This window comes from Cervus elaphus, chromosome 11 (genome assembly GCF_910594005.1).
Source record: "Cervus elaphus chromosome 11, mCerEla1.1, whole genome shotgun sequence".
Classification (NCBI taxonomy): Eukaryota; Metazoa; Chordata; class Mammalia; order Artiodactyla; family Cervidae; genus Cervus; species Cervus elaphus.
In genome coordinates, this window is record NC_057825.1 from 81,814,241 (window position 1) to 81,831,357 (window position 17,117).

Here is a 17,117-nt window from a genome sequence, read left to right on the forward strand (position 1 = left end):
TAACCCTATATGCAAAACAGAAAAAGAGACACAGAAATACAGAACAGACTTTTGAACTCTGTGGGAGAAGGTGAGGGTGGGGTGTTTCAAAAGAACAGCATGTATACTATCTATGGTGAAACAGATCACCAGCCCAGGTGGGATGCATGAGACAAGTGCTCGGGCCTGGTACACTGGGAAGACCCAGAGGAATCGGGTGGAGAGGGAGGTGGGAGGGGGGATCGGGATGGGGAATAAGTGTAAATCTATGGCTGATTCATATCAATGTATGACAAAACCCACTGAAATGTTGTGAAGTAATTAGCCTCCAACTAATAAAAAAATTTAAAAAAAAAAAAATAAAGGTAAAGGCTGCATTGCAGGCAGGAAGGTCCAATAGTAAAGGCAGAATCATCTAATCCACTTCTTGAAATTACTCTAGTTATTTTAAAGTAGTCATTTTAGATGAAGTTGCCAAATAAATAATCCATTGTAAAAGAGAATGCAAATGGGAACCACCTATACAAGATGTTAGAATATACACAAAATTTCTGTTCTGTTTTCTTCTCAAAAAGAATCCATGTACAGTACTTCATGAGTTATTAGTGGTTAGTGGGAAGTATAGGATTGAATTTGTTGGTGACTAATACCCTAATTGTCTGCTGTGTTTATCCAGTGTAATTAGAGAATTAATTAACCCTAGTGTATGGGAGAATAGATATAAAAGGAAGCTTTCACTTTGTTTGGCATATGTAACATTCCTAACTCAGCTAGTAATTGTGACACCAAAGATCAACTCCTCTATGTTACATGTCAGGATTCTGTTACTGATTATGTAGCTGAGGTGGATAGTCTTGAACTTGACTGGCTTTTAGAAGGTACTTAAAATGGTGTAAATTTCAGCGATGATACAAGAAACTATGGCTCTCAGTGGTCAGAAAGATGGTCTCAGCTTACCTTAGGTCAGAGAACCTTTCTATCAATTCACTATTCTAACTTATATTTAAACAACTGTAAATAAGCCACTGTCCTTTTGTTTAAAGGTCTGGAAAGATATTTGGAAATTAAAAAAACTTTAAAATTATTAAATATTATTGACTTTATACTAGGGAGAAATTGGGTTTTATTGTTTTGCTTTATAAATTCTTCTTTAATTTAATATATAGGTGTTGCCTTGATTTGGATGGTAGTAAAGGACTGTAAAAATGATCAAGTGAGCTGAAATCCTGCAAAGCAATCTAAATTGTCCATAAGGAAAATTATAATTGTTTTGTGATCTTAAAAAATTTTTGTCAGAAAATTAAAATCTCTCTTATTGTCAGTTTTAAATGTATAGAGAAGTGAAAAATAGTAAAACTAGTATTTTATTTAGTACATTGTGATATATTAGAACCTGTGAGAATTGTTTCTTTTCTTTGTTTAAATAAAAAAAAAAAAACTTCAGTGGATTATTTCACTATCAAGTGGTCTGTTTATTGAGTAGATTGCACAGTGTCTGCCTTCTTCTTGTCATTTAACTTCATGACACAGAGCAGGAATTTTTATGCTTTGGTGAATGTCATTTTCCTAAATTCAGAGTGCCTCTAGCATTTTATCCTTTGAACTTTCAAAGCATGAAATAATCTCAGTATTCTGTGATGTGGATTTTTTGCCCCTTCTTCTAGGGCGTCTTCATCCTTTTTATCAGAACTTTCCCCGCTGTCTCAGGTTCGCCTTCGCTAAGTTGCCGTGGCTGTGTGTCTGCAGTCTCAGTGGCAAAGTCAGCATTCTCACTATCGTCTGTTTTATCTCGTACTTTCATTTCCAACATTAATCCAGAGTGATCACTTTCTACTTCTTTGCAGCAGTTTTATCTTTGTTGGCTAATTCCCTCCTTCAGTTACGAGTTTTTGTAAAAATGCCACATGAGTATATTATCCCTGGGAGACAGGGAAACACAGCTACACGCTTTGCTGTCTGTGCATGAGTTGAGTAACAGATGCTCAGGGGTCGGTCACAGACGGACTTTGAAAGCAGTGATGTGATTAGCCACTGATCGTGATGTACACCTGTTATTATAGACAGACTATAAATCGTCTTGCCTGGTAGCTCAGTCAGTAAATAGTCTGCTTGCAGTGCGGGAGGCCCGGGTTCAATCTCTGGGTCAGGAAGAGCGATCCCCTGGAGAAGGAAATGGCAGCCCACTCGAGTATTCTTGCCTGGAGAACCCCATGTATAGAGGACCCTGCTGGGCTACAGTCCATGGGGTCACAAAGAGGTGGACACGACTGTGACTAACACACACACATAAATCTATAGTCACTTGTGGACTGAAGAGCTCACAGTAAAGTTTCTATCTTATGCAATTACAATCAATATACTGAATGTTGATAAGATACTAATATACTGAATAACATATAATTTATAATATACAATTAATATATTGGTGACTAAAATTTGAATCATGTTATAGAGGACGAGTATAATTTAACTATGTTATAGTAACTGGAATTCGTGCGTATCGAGATTCAGACATGGACTACCTGCATTCTTCCAGTGCGTTAGATGCTGCACTGTTGTCTCTCACTTCATCCTGTTTACTTGTTGTGCTGGATTATAAAGTCCTTTAAAATGTGTTTAAAGAGGAGAAATAATAAACCAAATGTAGAGGCAAGCTGTAGAATAAAGGCTCTTCTGAAATTTTCTCATATGGCAGAGAAAGAAATTTCTCCTTATCAAGACTGTGTTATTGGTGTTTTAATTATAGGTTAAGGATGGGGGTAGCTTTTCTTCTGACCACAGTTTAAGATCTTTTTATTTTATTTTTTTTATCACTTTCCCCAGAGAAATTTATAGTAATTTATACATACATACTACAGTATATGTTATGCATAGAAGGTAATATCTAACAGTCTTATTATTTGTAAATGATTTGTAATTGCTAAATGCTGTGTTGTCACTCAGAATTTGAATGTGTTGAGTATTTCAGCACTTGCTGATACTGTATATATATTGTGGAAACTGAATTCTCTTGAAAATATTTAGCATGTGCACTAGTTCTACTTTAGTCTTTAGTTTTTCTTTAATTTATCATACATTATTCACAATGGAAGAAAGTCCACTTTTCATGTAGGGTTCCCATGTAATTTCTATTTTAGAAGTATTGCATGTTGAAGTAATTGTGATTCTGGTTTTTACTTGATAGTATTTTCTTCTATATGTTAACCCATTTATTAGGTACAACACTGTAAGATTTAACAACTTTATAATTACACCTTTGAAGCTGGGAAAGTAAAACAATTCTCGTAGAAAGGGCAGATTTCATCCATGTTCACTGATAACGGCAATATGTGTTACTAATCTAACATGACACCTATTTTTTGCTTGTTTTTGCTCCAAATATTGTTATCAAAGGTCCAGGGTTTTTCTCATTCTGCAGCTAACTAGCTGAATGTCCTCATCTATAAAATGAAGATAAAGATTTGTTTCACAAGTTTGAGAACAGAATGGGCTAAGGTATATGAAAGCACTTTGTAAACTACAACTCACTGTGTATGTTTGAAGTTTAAGTACTTACTTTTTAAAGTTATTTTTGCTTCTGTTTTATTACCCACTGGTGTTTTAATATTTGGGTCTCTCAGATTCATATATCTTTATTTCCTGAGAGACGTCTACACTGAGAACAGTTAACTTGGGACCTGTTCTTGATTTGCCATAAAGAGTCTTAAGAATTCGAGCTCAAGTGTTTATGAATTACATTTTCCAAAAAGGTAGATGTAACAGTGTATCTTCCTCACAGCTAATAACTTCAAAGATAATGTTTCACACACAGGGAGAAAAACCTATTTGGTACATGAAATAGATGCTGGTATGTAGAGTATATAGAATGAAGTTGCAAAAGCTTTTCAGATAGAGCCATTTTTACTCCATAAGGATTAGAGAATGTCCATGTGTTAGTATTAACAGGAAGAACTCACCCCCACTTCCCCTCGCCTCAGGATACCTCTCTCTGAACGTGACAGTACACATAGAGAGGTTTTAATAAAGTAAAAGGAAAGAAAATAAAGTGCTACTTCTACAAGAAAAAACACTAAGGTGGGGGAAATGTTGTGTTTACTAGGTAAGACCATAAATCATTTATGCCTTTAGCATTATTTCATTTATTTTATCCTTGATATAAGAAGTTGAGGCAGATTTTTTTTTAATTAGTTTTCTCTGAAACAGGGAAAGCTTGCTGCAGCTTTTGAACACCTCTTGTATTGTCAAAATATTCATTTTTGAATATTTATTTATGTTCAACTCATAAGAACACTCCTATATTCACTTATAAGAATATGCCTGCAATGCGTGAGACCTGAGTTCAATCCCTGCATTGGGAAAATCACCTGGAGAAGAGAATGGCTATCCACTCCAGTATTCTTGCCTGTAGAGTCCCATGGACAGAGGAGCCTCGCGGGCTACAGTCCGTGGGGCCGCAGAGAGTTGCACACACTGAGCAATTGGCACTTTCATAAGAAAACTTCCTGGGAACCTGCTGTGGATAATGTTTATCCCTAATCTCAAGCTCCCAATCTGAAGAGAAAAGAGTTTTCAATTTGCGGTTGCCATTTAAAAATAATAATAATAAAGTTGTATTTTGTTCCCATTTTACATGAAGTGAGAGATTTCTTTCATATGTGGGTAATTCTGTGGACAAGACAGTGACTTGTCCGTGACTTTGTTCTTTCCCAGCCTCTTGTTGCTGTCCCACATAGGATTCACTCAACGAGTAGAAATGTGAGAGAGGAAAAAACACGCTCGGAGATAAACTGTAAGTATATATTGTATAGAGTTTGTAATTTAACAATGAAAAATAAGATTTCAAGTTGTAATTTGGTTGCCGCTATTTTTGCTCCATTTTCTTCCAAATAGTTTTTATGTTTTAGATGCTTTGAAAGGTAGAGTTTAATTAAGGCAGTAAGAATTTTGTTTTCTTGCTCCTAGGAGCTTTCTGGCAGTGGCTGGGGATGTGTATTTATGTTGTTATTGTTTGGGAAAAGGAATAAAATTCCTAGAGTAGGCAGGATAGAAGGAATCAAGGCAGTGCTCCCTAAACTTCCTTGTTAGTAGCACTTGCCTAGAGAGCTTGCTAAAATGCCCTTCCTGATTCAGTAGTTCTGAGGTGAAATCTGAGGTTCTCTGCTTCTGACAAGCTCCCAGGTTACATAGAAGCTGATGGTCCAGAAGAGGAGAGGGCTGCAACCTTAAAAGCTAAGTAATGCAAATAGGGACAGACACTATCACCATTTAGTAGAAAATAAAAAAGAAATGCAAAGATGAATAGATCTGCCTGAGGGGTGGAGTCATACAACTGATTAGTAACAAGCCCAAGATCACTCAGCTTCCAGGCCAGAGGTCTTTGGCTCCACAGAAACCACCTCGGCACAGGTGTGACCTTCACCTCGGCACAGGCACCTGTGTGACCTTCACCCTGGAAGTCCTTTGTGAACCTTCCTTTGGAATTGTGGCTGGACCTTATACTGTGTATTAAGTTCTTGGCAGATTTTGGTGCTGGTGCTACCTAGAAATGCTCATATAAGATGGAAATTCTTGAAAGATAAGCACCATCTACTTGGCAAAAAGCCCAGGACTGGGATTTATACTTTGCCTACAGTCAGTTTTGTGACCATGTTAAATTACCTTTGTAGCTCCCACTGAAGCCATGTGGTTTAAATTTGCTAATTTCTCCTCAAAAGTGTTTTTCTGAAAATGACAACCTTAGTATACAAGCATTCCCCATTAAAAATAAAATCTGTTATTCTTATTTATTTTATTTATTATTATTATTTTACTTTGGCTCTGATGGGTCTTTGTTGTGGCATGTGGGCTTAGTTGACCCGTGGCATATGGAATCTTCCCAGACCAGGGATGGAACCCGCGTCCGCTTCATTGCAAAGTGGATTCTCAACCACTAGACCACCAGGAAAGTCCCCCATTATTTTTTAAACTCTAAAAAATTCATTTATTTTATTTTTGACTGTGCTGGGTCTTTGTTGCTACGCGTGGGCGTTCCCTAGTTGGTGGCAAGTGGGGCCACTCTAGTTGCAGCACGTGGGCGTCTCATTGCGGTGACTCCTTGTTGCAGAGCATGGGTTCTAGAGCACGAGGGCTCAGTAGTTGTGGTACAAGAACTTAGTTGCTTGGTGGCATGTGGAATCTTCTCAGACCGGGGATTGAACCCATATCCCCTGTATGATAGGTGGATTCTTAACCATTGGACCACCAGAGAAGTCCTCCATTATTTTTTAATATGTGAAAGTAATTACAATATGTCTTTGTCATTTCTTTAATAATACAAAAGGTGATTAGAGATGCCTTTGTAGTTGATTCAGAAAACCTTATGTGTTCAGTACTATTGAAAATCTGAAGTACTTTCTATTATGTTATCCAGTTATATTTTTAAGTTGTACTGTCAGGCCCTTTATTGCAAAGTGTAGTTACCTCTGGGTCCTTCTTTAGTAGTTTGTATCAGCTCCTAACTACATATGCGTGTATATTCTATTTAGCTAAATACCGTCTATTTAGCTAAATACTGATTTTTCTGAGATTCTGATACATCCTGTTTTTGGTGGGAGCAGGTGATACATGATGGACATTTTCTTCCCATTTACCTGTAAGAAAGGTGTCATGTCCCTCCAGTATGTTGAGGTAGTAACAGGATTAAAATCACCACTTCTTATAACTTGTGGGTTTGATATTTGAGCCTTTAAAATCTTATACAGTGTTCTAGTATATGCTTTCTTAGGATGTTTTATGATTTTATATGAGATTTATAAAGAATAGGCAGTCATGCTATTGACAATAAAGACAGGCTTTGAAAAATAACTTATTTTAGTAGTCGTATATCTTTGTTCCTTTAATAATGTTTTATGTTTACGATTACATGATGTCTCTTCATGTAACTGAGGTTTTCTATTTATTAAGCTAAACGGTGTTAAGGCAATATTTGTAAAAACTGACTCACTTTCAGAAAAGTCTTTCCCTCTTAGAAAGTCCCCTCTGCCTTCAGTTAAATATGATAAGCAAAGACTTGCTTTGAGAAGAAGTAATTCTGGGGCTCTTCTTGTCTGCCATAATAGGATCAGTTTTGACCCTAATAGTATGATGAGTCAGCAAGTGATTATGTCAGAGCTGTTTCAAAGAACTAAGAGGGAGTTTTCATCTGGATGCTGCCGCTTAGTCACTTCAGTCGTGTCCAACTCTGTGACCCTATGGACTGCAGTCCACCAGGCTCCTCTGTCCATGGGATTCTCTAAGCAAGAGTACTAGAGTGGGTTGCCATGCTCTCTTCCAGGGGACCTTCCCAACCCAGGAAATGAACCCGGATCCCCTGCGTCGCACACAGATTCTTTACCACTGAGCCACCAGGGAAGCCCTTTCATCTGGATAGTAAAACATAAATTTACAGTTTGTAACTTGACGTATGTTCAAGGAGATAGTAGCAGAAACAGAGATCAAGACAGTTACAGATAAGTAGGAATTTTCTACATTATTAAAAACATCATAAATAGTGCTACAGCCGGGGGTGATTGTCCAGCAGTTATTTGAACAGAAGCTGGAAGGTCCTGTGGCAGAAACTGTCGTAACTTTAGGGAAGTTGGAAAGAACAGAAGAGTGATACCAATGTAAGGCGTGAAGAATGAATCTCCAGAGGGGCTTTGTGACTCTTTCTGGGAATGCATTCCCACAGAGTATAAGGGTGTTGAATACCTGTGACAGTTGGGGTCCTTTCCTTGTTATGAAAGTTAGTCTTAAGACAGTATCACTTAAATCCACGCACCTTATCTTTGACAAAGGAGGCAAGAATATACAATGGAGAAAAGACAATCTGTTTAACAAGTGGTGCTGGGAAAACTGGTCAACCACTTATAAAAGAATGAAACTGGAACACTTTCTAACACCGTACACAAAAATAAACTCAAAATGGATTAAAGATCTAAATGTAAGACCAGAAACTATAAAACTCCTAGAGGAGAACATAGGCAAAACACTCTCCGACATAAATCACAGCAAGATCCTCTGTGACCCACCTCCCAGAATATTGGAAATAAAAGCAAAACTAAACAAATGGGACCTAATGAAACTTAAAAGCGTTTGCACAGCAAAGGAAACTATAAGCAAAATGAAAAGACAGCCTTCAGAATGGGAAAAAAATAATAGCAAACGAAGCAACTGACAAAGAATTAATCTCAAAAATATACAAGCAGCTCCTGCACCTCAATTCCAGAAAAATAAATGACCCAATCAAAAAATGGGCCAAAGATCTAAACAGATATTTCTCCAAAGAAGACATACAGATGGCTAACAAACACATGAAAAGATGCTCAACATCACTCATTATCAGAGAAATGCGGATGCGGATCAAAACCACAATGAGGTACCATCTCATGCCGGTCAGAATGGCTGCTATCAAAACTTCTACAAACAATAAATGCTGGAGAGGGTGCAGAGAAAAGGGAACCCTCTTACGCTGTTGGTGGGAATGCAAACTAGTACAGCCACTATGGAGAACAGTGTGGAGATTCCCTAAAATAACTGGAAATAAAACTGCCATATGACCCAGCAATCCCACTGCTGGGCATTCACACCAAGGAAACCAGAATTGAAAGAGACACGTATACCCCAATATTCATCACAGCACTGTTTACAATAGCTAGAACATGGAAGCAACCTAGATGTCCATCAGCAGATGAATGGATAAGAAAGCTGTGGTACATATACCCAATGGAATATTACTCAGTTATTAAAAAAAATGCATTTGAATCAGTTCTAATGAGGTGGATGAAACTGGAGCCTATTATACAGAGTGAAATAAGTCAGAAAGAAAAACACCAATACAGTATATTAATGCATATATATGGAGTTTATAAAGATGGTAACGATGACCCTATATGCGAGACAGCAAAAGAGACACAGGTGTAAAGAACAGACTTTTGGACTCGGTGAGGGTGGGATGATTTGAGACCATAGCATTGAAATGTGTATTATCATATGTGAAACAGATCGCCAGTCCAGGTTGGATGCATGAGACAGGGCGCTCAGGGCTGGTGCACTGGGACGACCCTGAGGGATGGGATGGGGAGGAAGGTGGGAGGGGGGTTCAGGATGGGGAACACATGTACACCCATGGCTGACTCATGTCAGTGTATGGCAAAAACCACTACAATATTGTAAAGTAATTAGCTTCCAGTTAAAATAAATAAATAAATTTTTTAAAAAAGGAAGACAGTATCACTGTGCCCCCGTGCTCAATAATTATGCAGTTCAGTGAAAACAGACATTTCCCATGTGATGATAGCAAGGCAGACAATGCATGAACCTGTCCTCATGTAGCTTTATTAGAGATGTAACTTTGCTATTTGGTGACAGGTGTAGGTGAGAGTTGTTCAGTAGGCCTCTATCAAGGTGAGATACATATATATGTATGTGTATATATATGTGTATGTATGTATAACATGTTTTAGTATCTTACTAAAAACTATTTTGTAATCTTTGATGTGTGATCATATGTGAACAGGCATGAGGAACCCATTATTGAAGAGCCTGCTTATCTCCAAGAGCCAGAATTTTATATCTAGCTCATAACAGCTATAAAGCATATACATAGCTCACACACAGCTGTGTATTTTTAGGGCTGTTTCTCAGCCTTCTTTACGTGTGCTTCCTATTGCTAAATGCTCGAATCTCATGATCTCCTTTCATTGTTATTAACATTCACAGTAATCATACATACTAAGCTAAAATCAAAACAGTTACAAAATGAGTGTGCTTTGACATATCACTCGTTCCCCTGCCTCGATTGAAGATTGTTGTTTTCGCTGGAGCTCAGGCTCTCCCTACTTGAGCTGTAGTATTCTGACTCTGTCTTGCTGCTTTTTCGTGTTTTCTATTTGTGCGCCTGCTTTTATCTCAGTGGTCTTGAATGCAGGTATAAAAGCAGATAGTGACAGTGAGATACAGAAATTAAAGACAGAGGTAGTGAATCATTCATTAAATTAGAATAGCAGGGGGAAAAGTGAATTAGTATAGTAAGTTTATGTTGGCTCTAATATTTAGGTTATACTTTCGCTGTAGAAATGTGCTAGTTATTTATTGTTGTCTAACAAATTACCCCAAAAATGTAGCAACTTAAAGCAATAAACATTTATTATCTCACACACATTCAGGGATCCAGGACAGCTTGGCTGGGTGGTTCTAGCTCAGGGCCTGTCATGAAGCTCCAATCAGAGTGTTGGCAGGGGCTGCAGTTTCCCAAAGGCTTAACTAGCATAGCGGATTTGCTTCCAGGGTTACTCACATATTGTTAGCCCAAGACTTCAGTTCCTTGCAGTGTAGCCTGTCCATAGTGCTGCTCAACATGACTTCCTCCAGTGCCAAGTGATCAGTAGAGAGAGCACCCAGGACAGAAGCCTTATCTCGGAAGCTATATGCCATCACTGTGCCGTCTTCCTCTCATCACATAGGCCACCCCAGGATGTAGGAAGGGACTACACAGCATTATGAAGGTCAGGAGGCAGGACTCATCAGAGACCACCTTGCAGGCTGGCTTTCAGAAATACTCTGCCTGAATTGCTGTCTGTCTATAAAGTCCTAAGTTAAGATTGTCTGTGTTTAATGCTGGGTCACAGTGAAGTTAGTCCTGACATAATTTTGCTAATCATCTTTGGGTTAATAGATTAAGCTTTAACAGCTTAGACTTTCTTAGGTTTCTTCCAGCTAACAGATTGTTTATTTAAATCTTTGGATATTAATCAATCTATAGGAAATGGTAAAATTAAATGTGTTTTGCTATGGAGTAACTTTTAAAATTATTATTAAGAATGTTGAAACAGATCACAGCTTTACTTTTTTATCTTTTTTAGTTGGCCAAGTAAAATTTGATCCACCCTTAAGGAAGGAGACAGAACCACATCATGAACTTGTAAGTAGTGTAATCTTGGAATCTTAACACTGAAAATAAATGTTTTAATTAGTCTTTGTGATTTGTTGGCACTGACTACAAAAGCTAAGTTATTAAAATTTTCTAAGCCTTTGGGGAAATAAAAAGGTAAGTAATTCTAAAATTCAAAATAAATAAATCTGTGTTGCTGAGATTAAATATTTTCAAAATTACTTTAGGAGAAACTTAGTTTTGTACCATTCTCTGATTAAATGTTTTTAATGATTTTTTTTCTTTTTTCTTTTTGCTTTGCAATTTTTGAGGGGCTTTTTGCAGATATATTTGTTAGGATAAATGCCACAGTCTTAAACAAGAATTTTGGACCAGTGATAGTGTTAATACCTCTTCTCATTAAATTTATGGGCAACTTTTTAAGAGTGTCAGCCACTTTTCTAAACATCAAGGCAGAATCCAATCTTCTTGGAGTAACTGAAATTCAGGAGAGACTAGGTGTACATAGCAGATTAAGTTTATCATTTATTTAAAGATTGCTAAAATGTTCTTTTCATGATTCTTTTTTGTTAATTTTTTATATACTGCTTTCCAGATATATGATAAAACATTAAGTGCAATCTTGGAAGCAAAATGCTGTGCAAACTTATGAGATGTTAATAGTCTACAGAGGAATAAAAAATGAGACTTAGAAAACAAACAAAATCAATCTTATGAAATTACTTAACCAAAGTTCCAGATTGTATGTTTCTTTTTTTTTTTTTTCCCTTTCCTGCTTAATAATGAGAAGAAGGTAACTTAATGAATGCTCAGGACTGAAGTGGGAACTTTCTTCTTAAATTTAATGCTTATCTCAATCCACTTGACTAACGGCATACAAAGAGAGTCTTTAGCTTTTAATCTAAAGAGTTGCTCTCAATATACCAGCATGGAAGAAAAATTCTTAACATGTTAAGAATGTTAAAAGAAAAATTCTTAACATGATCATGTTACAGTACTTCAGCCTGACCTTTATGGAGAATGGAGAAGGTTAACAAGAAAAAGTCATGATGTTTATAAATGCCAGTTGTTATTTTCTGCTTCTCTTTTTAAGTTAGCATTGCATGTATTTAAATTCTGTACTAATTTAGTAACTGTATTATATAGCAAAGTTGTTGTGCTATTGCTTTTTTAGAAGCTGCTTAATTGGATTTGACTTTGCATTTACTTTAATGAAATGATGTAGCGGGCCTGACTGACTTCCTTTGTGGAAGCCTCCCTGTGTGAATGTGTGGCTTTTAGTCTGAGTGTCAATAACTTGGGTTTCTTGGTCTCTGCCGAACAGCGCGACAGTGATGATTTTTTGGACAGTTCAGAAGAAATATACTACACTGCAAGATCTCATCTGGTATTTCTCATCTTCTGATTTTCTTTGTCAGCATTGTTTTAGTCTTAATTGTTTTTAGGTTTTTTTTTTAATCAACCATTTTGTTCAGTTTTAATGAATCAGTTTAAGCATTGTTTTATAAATTCCTGCCAGTAAGCAGCCTACCATATATTAAGGATTATGGCAATTTTTTCTACAAGGTAAACGTATTTACTCAAAGATATTATAATGTTACAGTAAAAATCAATTTTTTAATTTTTTGTAAAAACTTTTTTTTCTCACTCAGATATAAATTTTTTCTTTAGATATTGCATTTCCCTATAAACATGCCCAGTGTGAACAATGTAACTTGTTTTAGTGAACTATAAACCATCCGTGTATATACATATCCATATATTACAAAAATAAAATATATATAATTTAAAAAAAATAATTTACCCCTAATTAACAATGAAATCCATCTCAGATGAAATTTTAACTTGGTAATATTACATAATATCCAGTTTTCTCAGGCCAAAATTTGGGTTATAAGGACTTCCTGAAGTTTTAAATACTAAGACTGTCTTACCATTAGGTAAGAAAAGATGAGAAATTAACCCTAGCAAATAAATATTAAATAGTACTTTTAAGAGCTGTTATTAAGTAGTTTTTTCAATTTTTGTAGCTGGCCAGGGCCCCAAGTTGCCTCAGCATTTACTTCTAGATCTACTTTTCTGCCTTTTCAATTGAATTTTCCTTCTCTTTCCTTCCTCTCATACCCGTTTTAGTTCTGGTTAGTTTAAATGATTCTTTATCCAAATTTCTAAATCTATGCCCAATAACATTTGTAGAACATGAAAAGAGACTTAAGATATAGTTTTCCTTTTAGGAAAGTTGCTATCTTTATACGTGGAAAAGACTTGTATATGTAAACTCTTTGCCTGGCAACAAATGTATAGTGCACTGCCAGAGTTTCTTCTGGTGGTGAGTGTTGTTGAGGAGAGTCTAACATATAATAGGTACTATGGAAATCAAAGGAGAAAAGCTTTGGAGTTAATGTGATTCATCTGGTTTGTGGGAGGAACTAAAAGTCTGATTTCAGTATTGTGTAGGAATCATATGTTTTTCAGGGAAGGAAATGAACAAATGACTCCTGTGTTTCATGGGAATTAATATGGGAACAGTCATTGACAGTTTTGAGAGATGGCAGATAAAGAGCTGAAATTATGGAGTGGTTATACTACTACTAATTATGAGATTAGCTCAGAAAAGGAAGGTTCATGTCATCAAAGAGGAAATGATAGATGAAGCCATGAGATTGCATGTGTTCCCCAGTTAGGTCTGAAGAAAGAAAGTGCAGAAAACTAGTTACCACAGCAGTGATGCCTGTTTTGTGGTCAAAGGTAGAACCAGCACTGGAGGTAGGGAAGAAGCAGTTGAAACACTGAAAGAGTCAGTAAATGGCCCAGAGACGCCAGAAGACATGAGGCCAGAATTAATCATCTGAGGGGACAGGTGAGATGGAATGTCTGAAGACAACACTGCCAGTGATTCGTGGATAGAAAATTTCTTCAAAATTAGGCATATGCATATGACCCAGCAATCCCACTTCTGGGCATACACACCGAGGAAACCAGATCTGAAAGAGACACGTGCACCGCAATGTTCAACGCAGCACTGTTCATAGCACTGTAATAGCCAGGACATGGAAGCAACCTAGATGCCCATCAGCAGACAAATGGATAAGGAAGCTGTGATACATATATACCATGGAATATTACTCGGCCATTAAAAAGAATACATTTGAATCAGTTCTAATGAGATGGATGAAACTGGAGCCCATCATACAGAGTGAAGTAAGCCAGAAAGAAAAACACCAATACAGTATACTAATGCATATATATGGAATTTAGAAAGATGGTAATGATAACCCTATATGCAAAACAGAAAAAGAGACACAGATGTACAGAGCAGAATTTTGGACTCTGTGGGAGAAGGCGAGGGCAGGATGTTTCGAGAGAACAGCATCGAAACGTATATTATCAAGTGTGAAACAGATCACCAGCCCAGGTGGGATGCATGAGACAAGTGCTCGGGCCTGGTGCACTGGGAAGACCCAGAGGAATCGGGTGGAGAGGGAGGTGGGAGGGGGGATCGGGATGGGGAATAGTGTAAATTCATGGCTGATTCATGTCAATGTATGACAAAAACCACTACAATATTGTAAAGTAATTAGCCTCCAACTAATAAAAATAAATGGAAAAAAAAATTAGGCATATGTAGGCTAGAGTGACAATTAGTGAAATTTGTTGTGGAAGTAAAAGACCATAGACTCAAAAGTTTAAAATGACTATTTTATGTATTTATATTCTCCAGAAAAAAAAACAGCAAAACAAGAAATCATTTTAGAGTTACAGTCTTTTTCTCTGCCTTGTGTGTAACTCACCTAGTAACTTGAGTGAGTTATCATGGCTCTGTTCCCTTGAACTATGTCCCACACCCCTATCTCATGATAGTGGGGACAGTTGACAAGGGGGTCTTGTGACAGGGAAGAGCTTTAGAGACATTCAACTTGTGGATAGTTCTGGAAGAAGAGGAATGAACAAAATATTTGTCAGATCCTACCATTTATAAAATCAACCTTTAAAAATCCACTTTCATTGATAACACTCCCATTCCCCCATCCCCAGCCCCTGGCAGTTGCCATTCTATTTTCTATGTCTTTGAGGTTTTCTGTACTCTATGTAAGTGTATTCTATATCCCATGTAAGTGGAATCATGCATTATTTGTCCTTTTGTTACAAATAATATAAGTGAAGTGACTGGCTCACTTCACTTGGCATAATGTCGTAACATCTTCAAGATTCATCTGTGTTGTAGCACGTGTCAGAATTTCTTAAGTCTGAATAATATTTCATTGTATTTGTAACTGCATGTTGTTTGTCCATTAATCCATCAGTGGGCTCTCTTGTGAATAATGCTGCTGAGAACCTGGATACACAAACATCCGTCAAGTTTCTGCTTTTAGTTCTTCTGGGCACATAACTGGAAGGGTGATTGCTGGATCATGTGTTACTTCTATGCTTGATTTTGGGGGGATTTACCATGCTGTTTTCTACAGCAGCTGCATCATTTTACAGTCCCACCAGCAGTGCACAAGGGTTCCAATTTTCTCCACCTCCTCAATGCTTGTTATTTTCTGAGTGTATGTTTGTTTTATTGAAGTATAGTTGATTTATAGTATTCCATTAGTTTCTGGCGTGTTGCATAGTGATTCAGGTTTTTTGTAAAGATTATATTCCATTATAGATTGTTATAAGATATAAGGTATAATTCCCTCTGTTATACAACAAATCCTTTTTGCTTGTCTGTTATATATTTTGTAGTTTGTGTCAGTTAATCCCATACTTCTATTTTTCTCTCCTCCTTCTCTCTCCCTTTTGGTAACTATAAGTTTATTTTCTGTGTCTGTGAGTCTGTTTCTGTTTTATAAATAGATTAATTTTTATTACTTTTTAGATTCTGCATAGACTAGGCATAATATTGTATAGGCCAGTTCACATTGATGCTAATGGCAATATTTCATTCTTTTTTATGACAGCACTATTTCATTGTGTGTACAACCACATCTTCTGTTGACAGGTACTGGGGCTGCTTCCATCTCTTGACGTTGTAAATGTGCTGCTGTGAACTTTGAGGTGCATGTGTCTTTTCACATCAGCGTTTTTGTTTTTTGGTGTGAAGTATCCATAATTATATCAGTCTCCTACTTTCATAGTTCTTAGCACTGTAAACAGGATTTCAACTCTTAATAAATACTTACTGCTGGCCGCTAAAAACCTGATGGGCCCAAAATGTCTGGCTGTTATCTTAGTAGACAGTTGGCACCAAGATGACGGCCCTAAATCTTTTGCGACCTAAAGAAGCATTTACCCTCTTAGAGACCTCACCACCTTACTTGTCATCCGTGATTGCTGGTTGCAATTATTTTCATCTTATGGGTTTTGTAAATGAATCCAGAATATTATTATACCTCAATTTTCATTACTATAATAGAGGTTTTTTTAATCAGGCAATCTTAATATGTGAAATATATATGAAATATATGAAACGAAAAGAACAGAGCGTGATTTTAGCATTGTTAGTTTAAAAAAAAAAAAGTCTTAAAATTTTGAAAGATGCCTGAGTTAAAAAAGCAAAGAAAAAACTCAGCAAAATTCGATAATAGTAAGAGTTTTGCCCATAACCATATAAATGGATATATCTCATCTGCAAGATGCTGTCTTTATGTTAAAAGAATATAGTACACATCTGTTCAGCTACTGCTGATTTTCCTAATTGTACTAGGCATTTTAGCCCATATACCAGTGAAAAATATATTGAAAGGTAATTGCAGTTTACTCTTGAACAACAAAAGGATTAGGGACACCAGCAGTTAAAAGTCCGAGTATAACTGTAAAGTTGGATGTCCAGTGCTTCTGCATTTTCAGGTTCAGCCAACAGCATATCATGTGGTATTGTAGTATGTCCTTTGTGAAGAAAAGTCAGCATATTAGGTGGATGCATCCAGGTGGCGCTAGTGGTAAAGAACCTGCCTGCCAATGCAGGAGATGTAAGAGACTAGATCTGATAGACAGAGTGCCTGATGAACTATGGATGGAGGTTCGTGATATTGTACAGGAGACAGGAATCAAGACCATCCCCAAGAAGAAGAAATGCAAAAAAGCAAAATGGCTGTCTGAGGAGGCCTTGCAAATAGCCATGAAAAGAGAAGCAAAACGCAAAGGAGAAAAGGAAAGATACACCCGTTTGAATGCAGAGTGCCAAAGAATAGCAAGGAGAGATAAGAAAGCCTCCCTGGGTGATCATTGCAAAGAAATAGAG

The 17,117-nt window shown here is 36.9% G+C and overlaps 1 protein-coding gene across 4 annotated transcripts in view; it reads left to right on the forward strand.

Annotated features, from left to right (window-relative positions):
• The window catches only part of MAP4K3 (mitogen-activated protein kinase kinase kinase kinase 3), a 179,148-nt gene that overhangs the window by 109,425 nt on the left and 52,606 nt on the right, over positions 1-17,117 (forward strand). Inside the window, exons 13-16 of one of the 4 annotated variants that reach the window (XM_043918177.1) lie at positions 4,690-4,768; positions 9,367-9,402; positions 10,860-10,918; positions 12,213-12,275. In XM_043918177.1, the coding sequence (XP_043774112.1) occupies positions 4,690-4,768; positions 9,367-9,402; positions 10,860-10,918; positions 12,213-12,275 (237 nt within the window). The remainder of the gene's footprint in view (positions 1-4,689; positions 4,769-9,366; positions 9,403-10,859; positions 10,919-12,212; positions 12,276-17,117) is intronic. The other 3 variants (XM_043918179.1, XM_043918178.1, XM_043918180.1) reach the window with 3 other exon arrangements.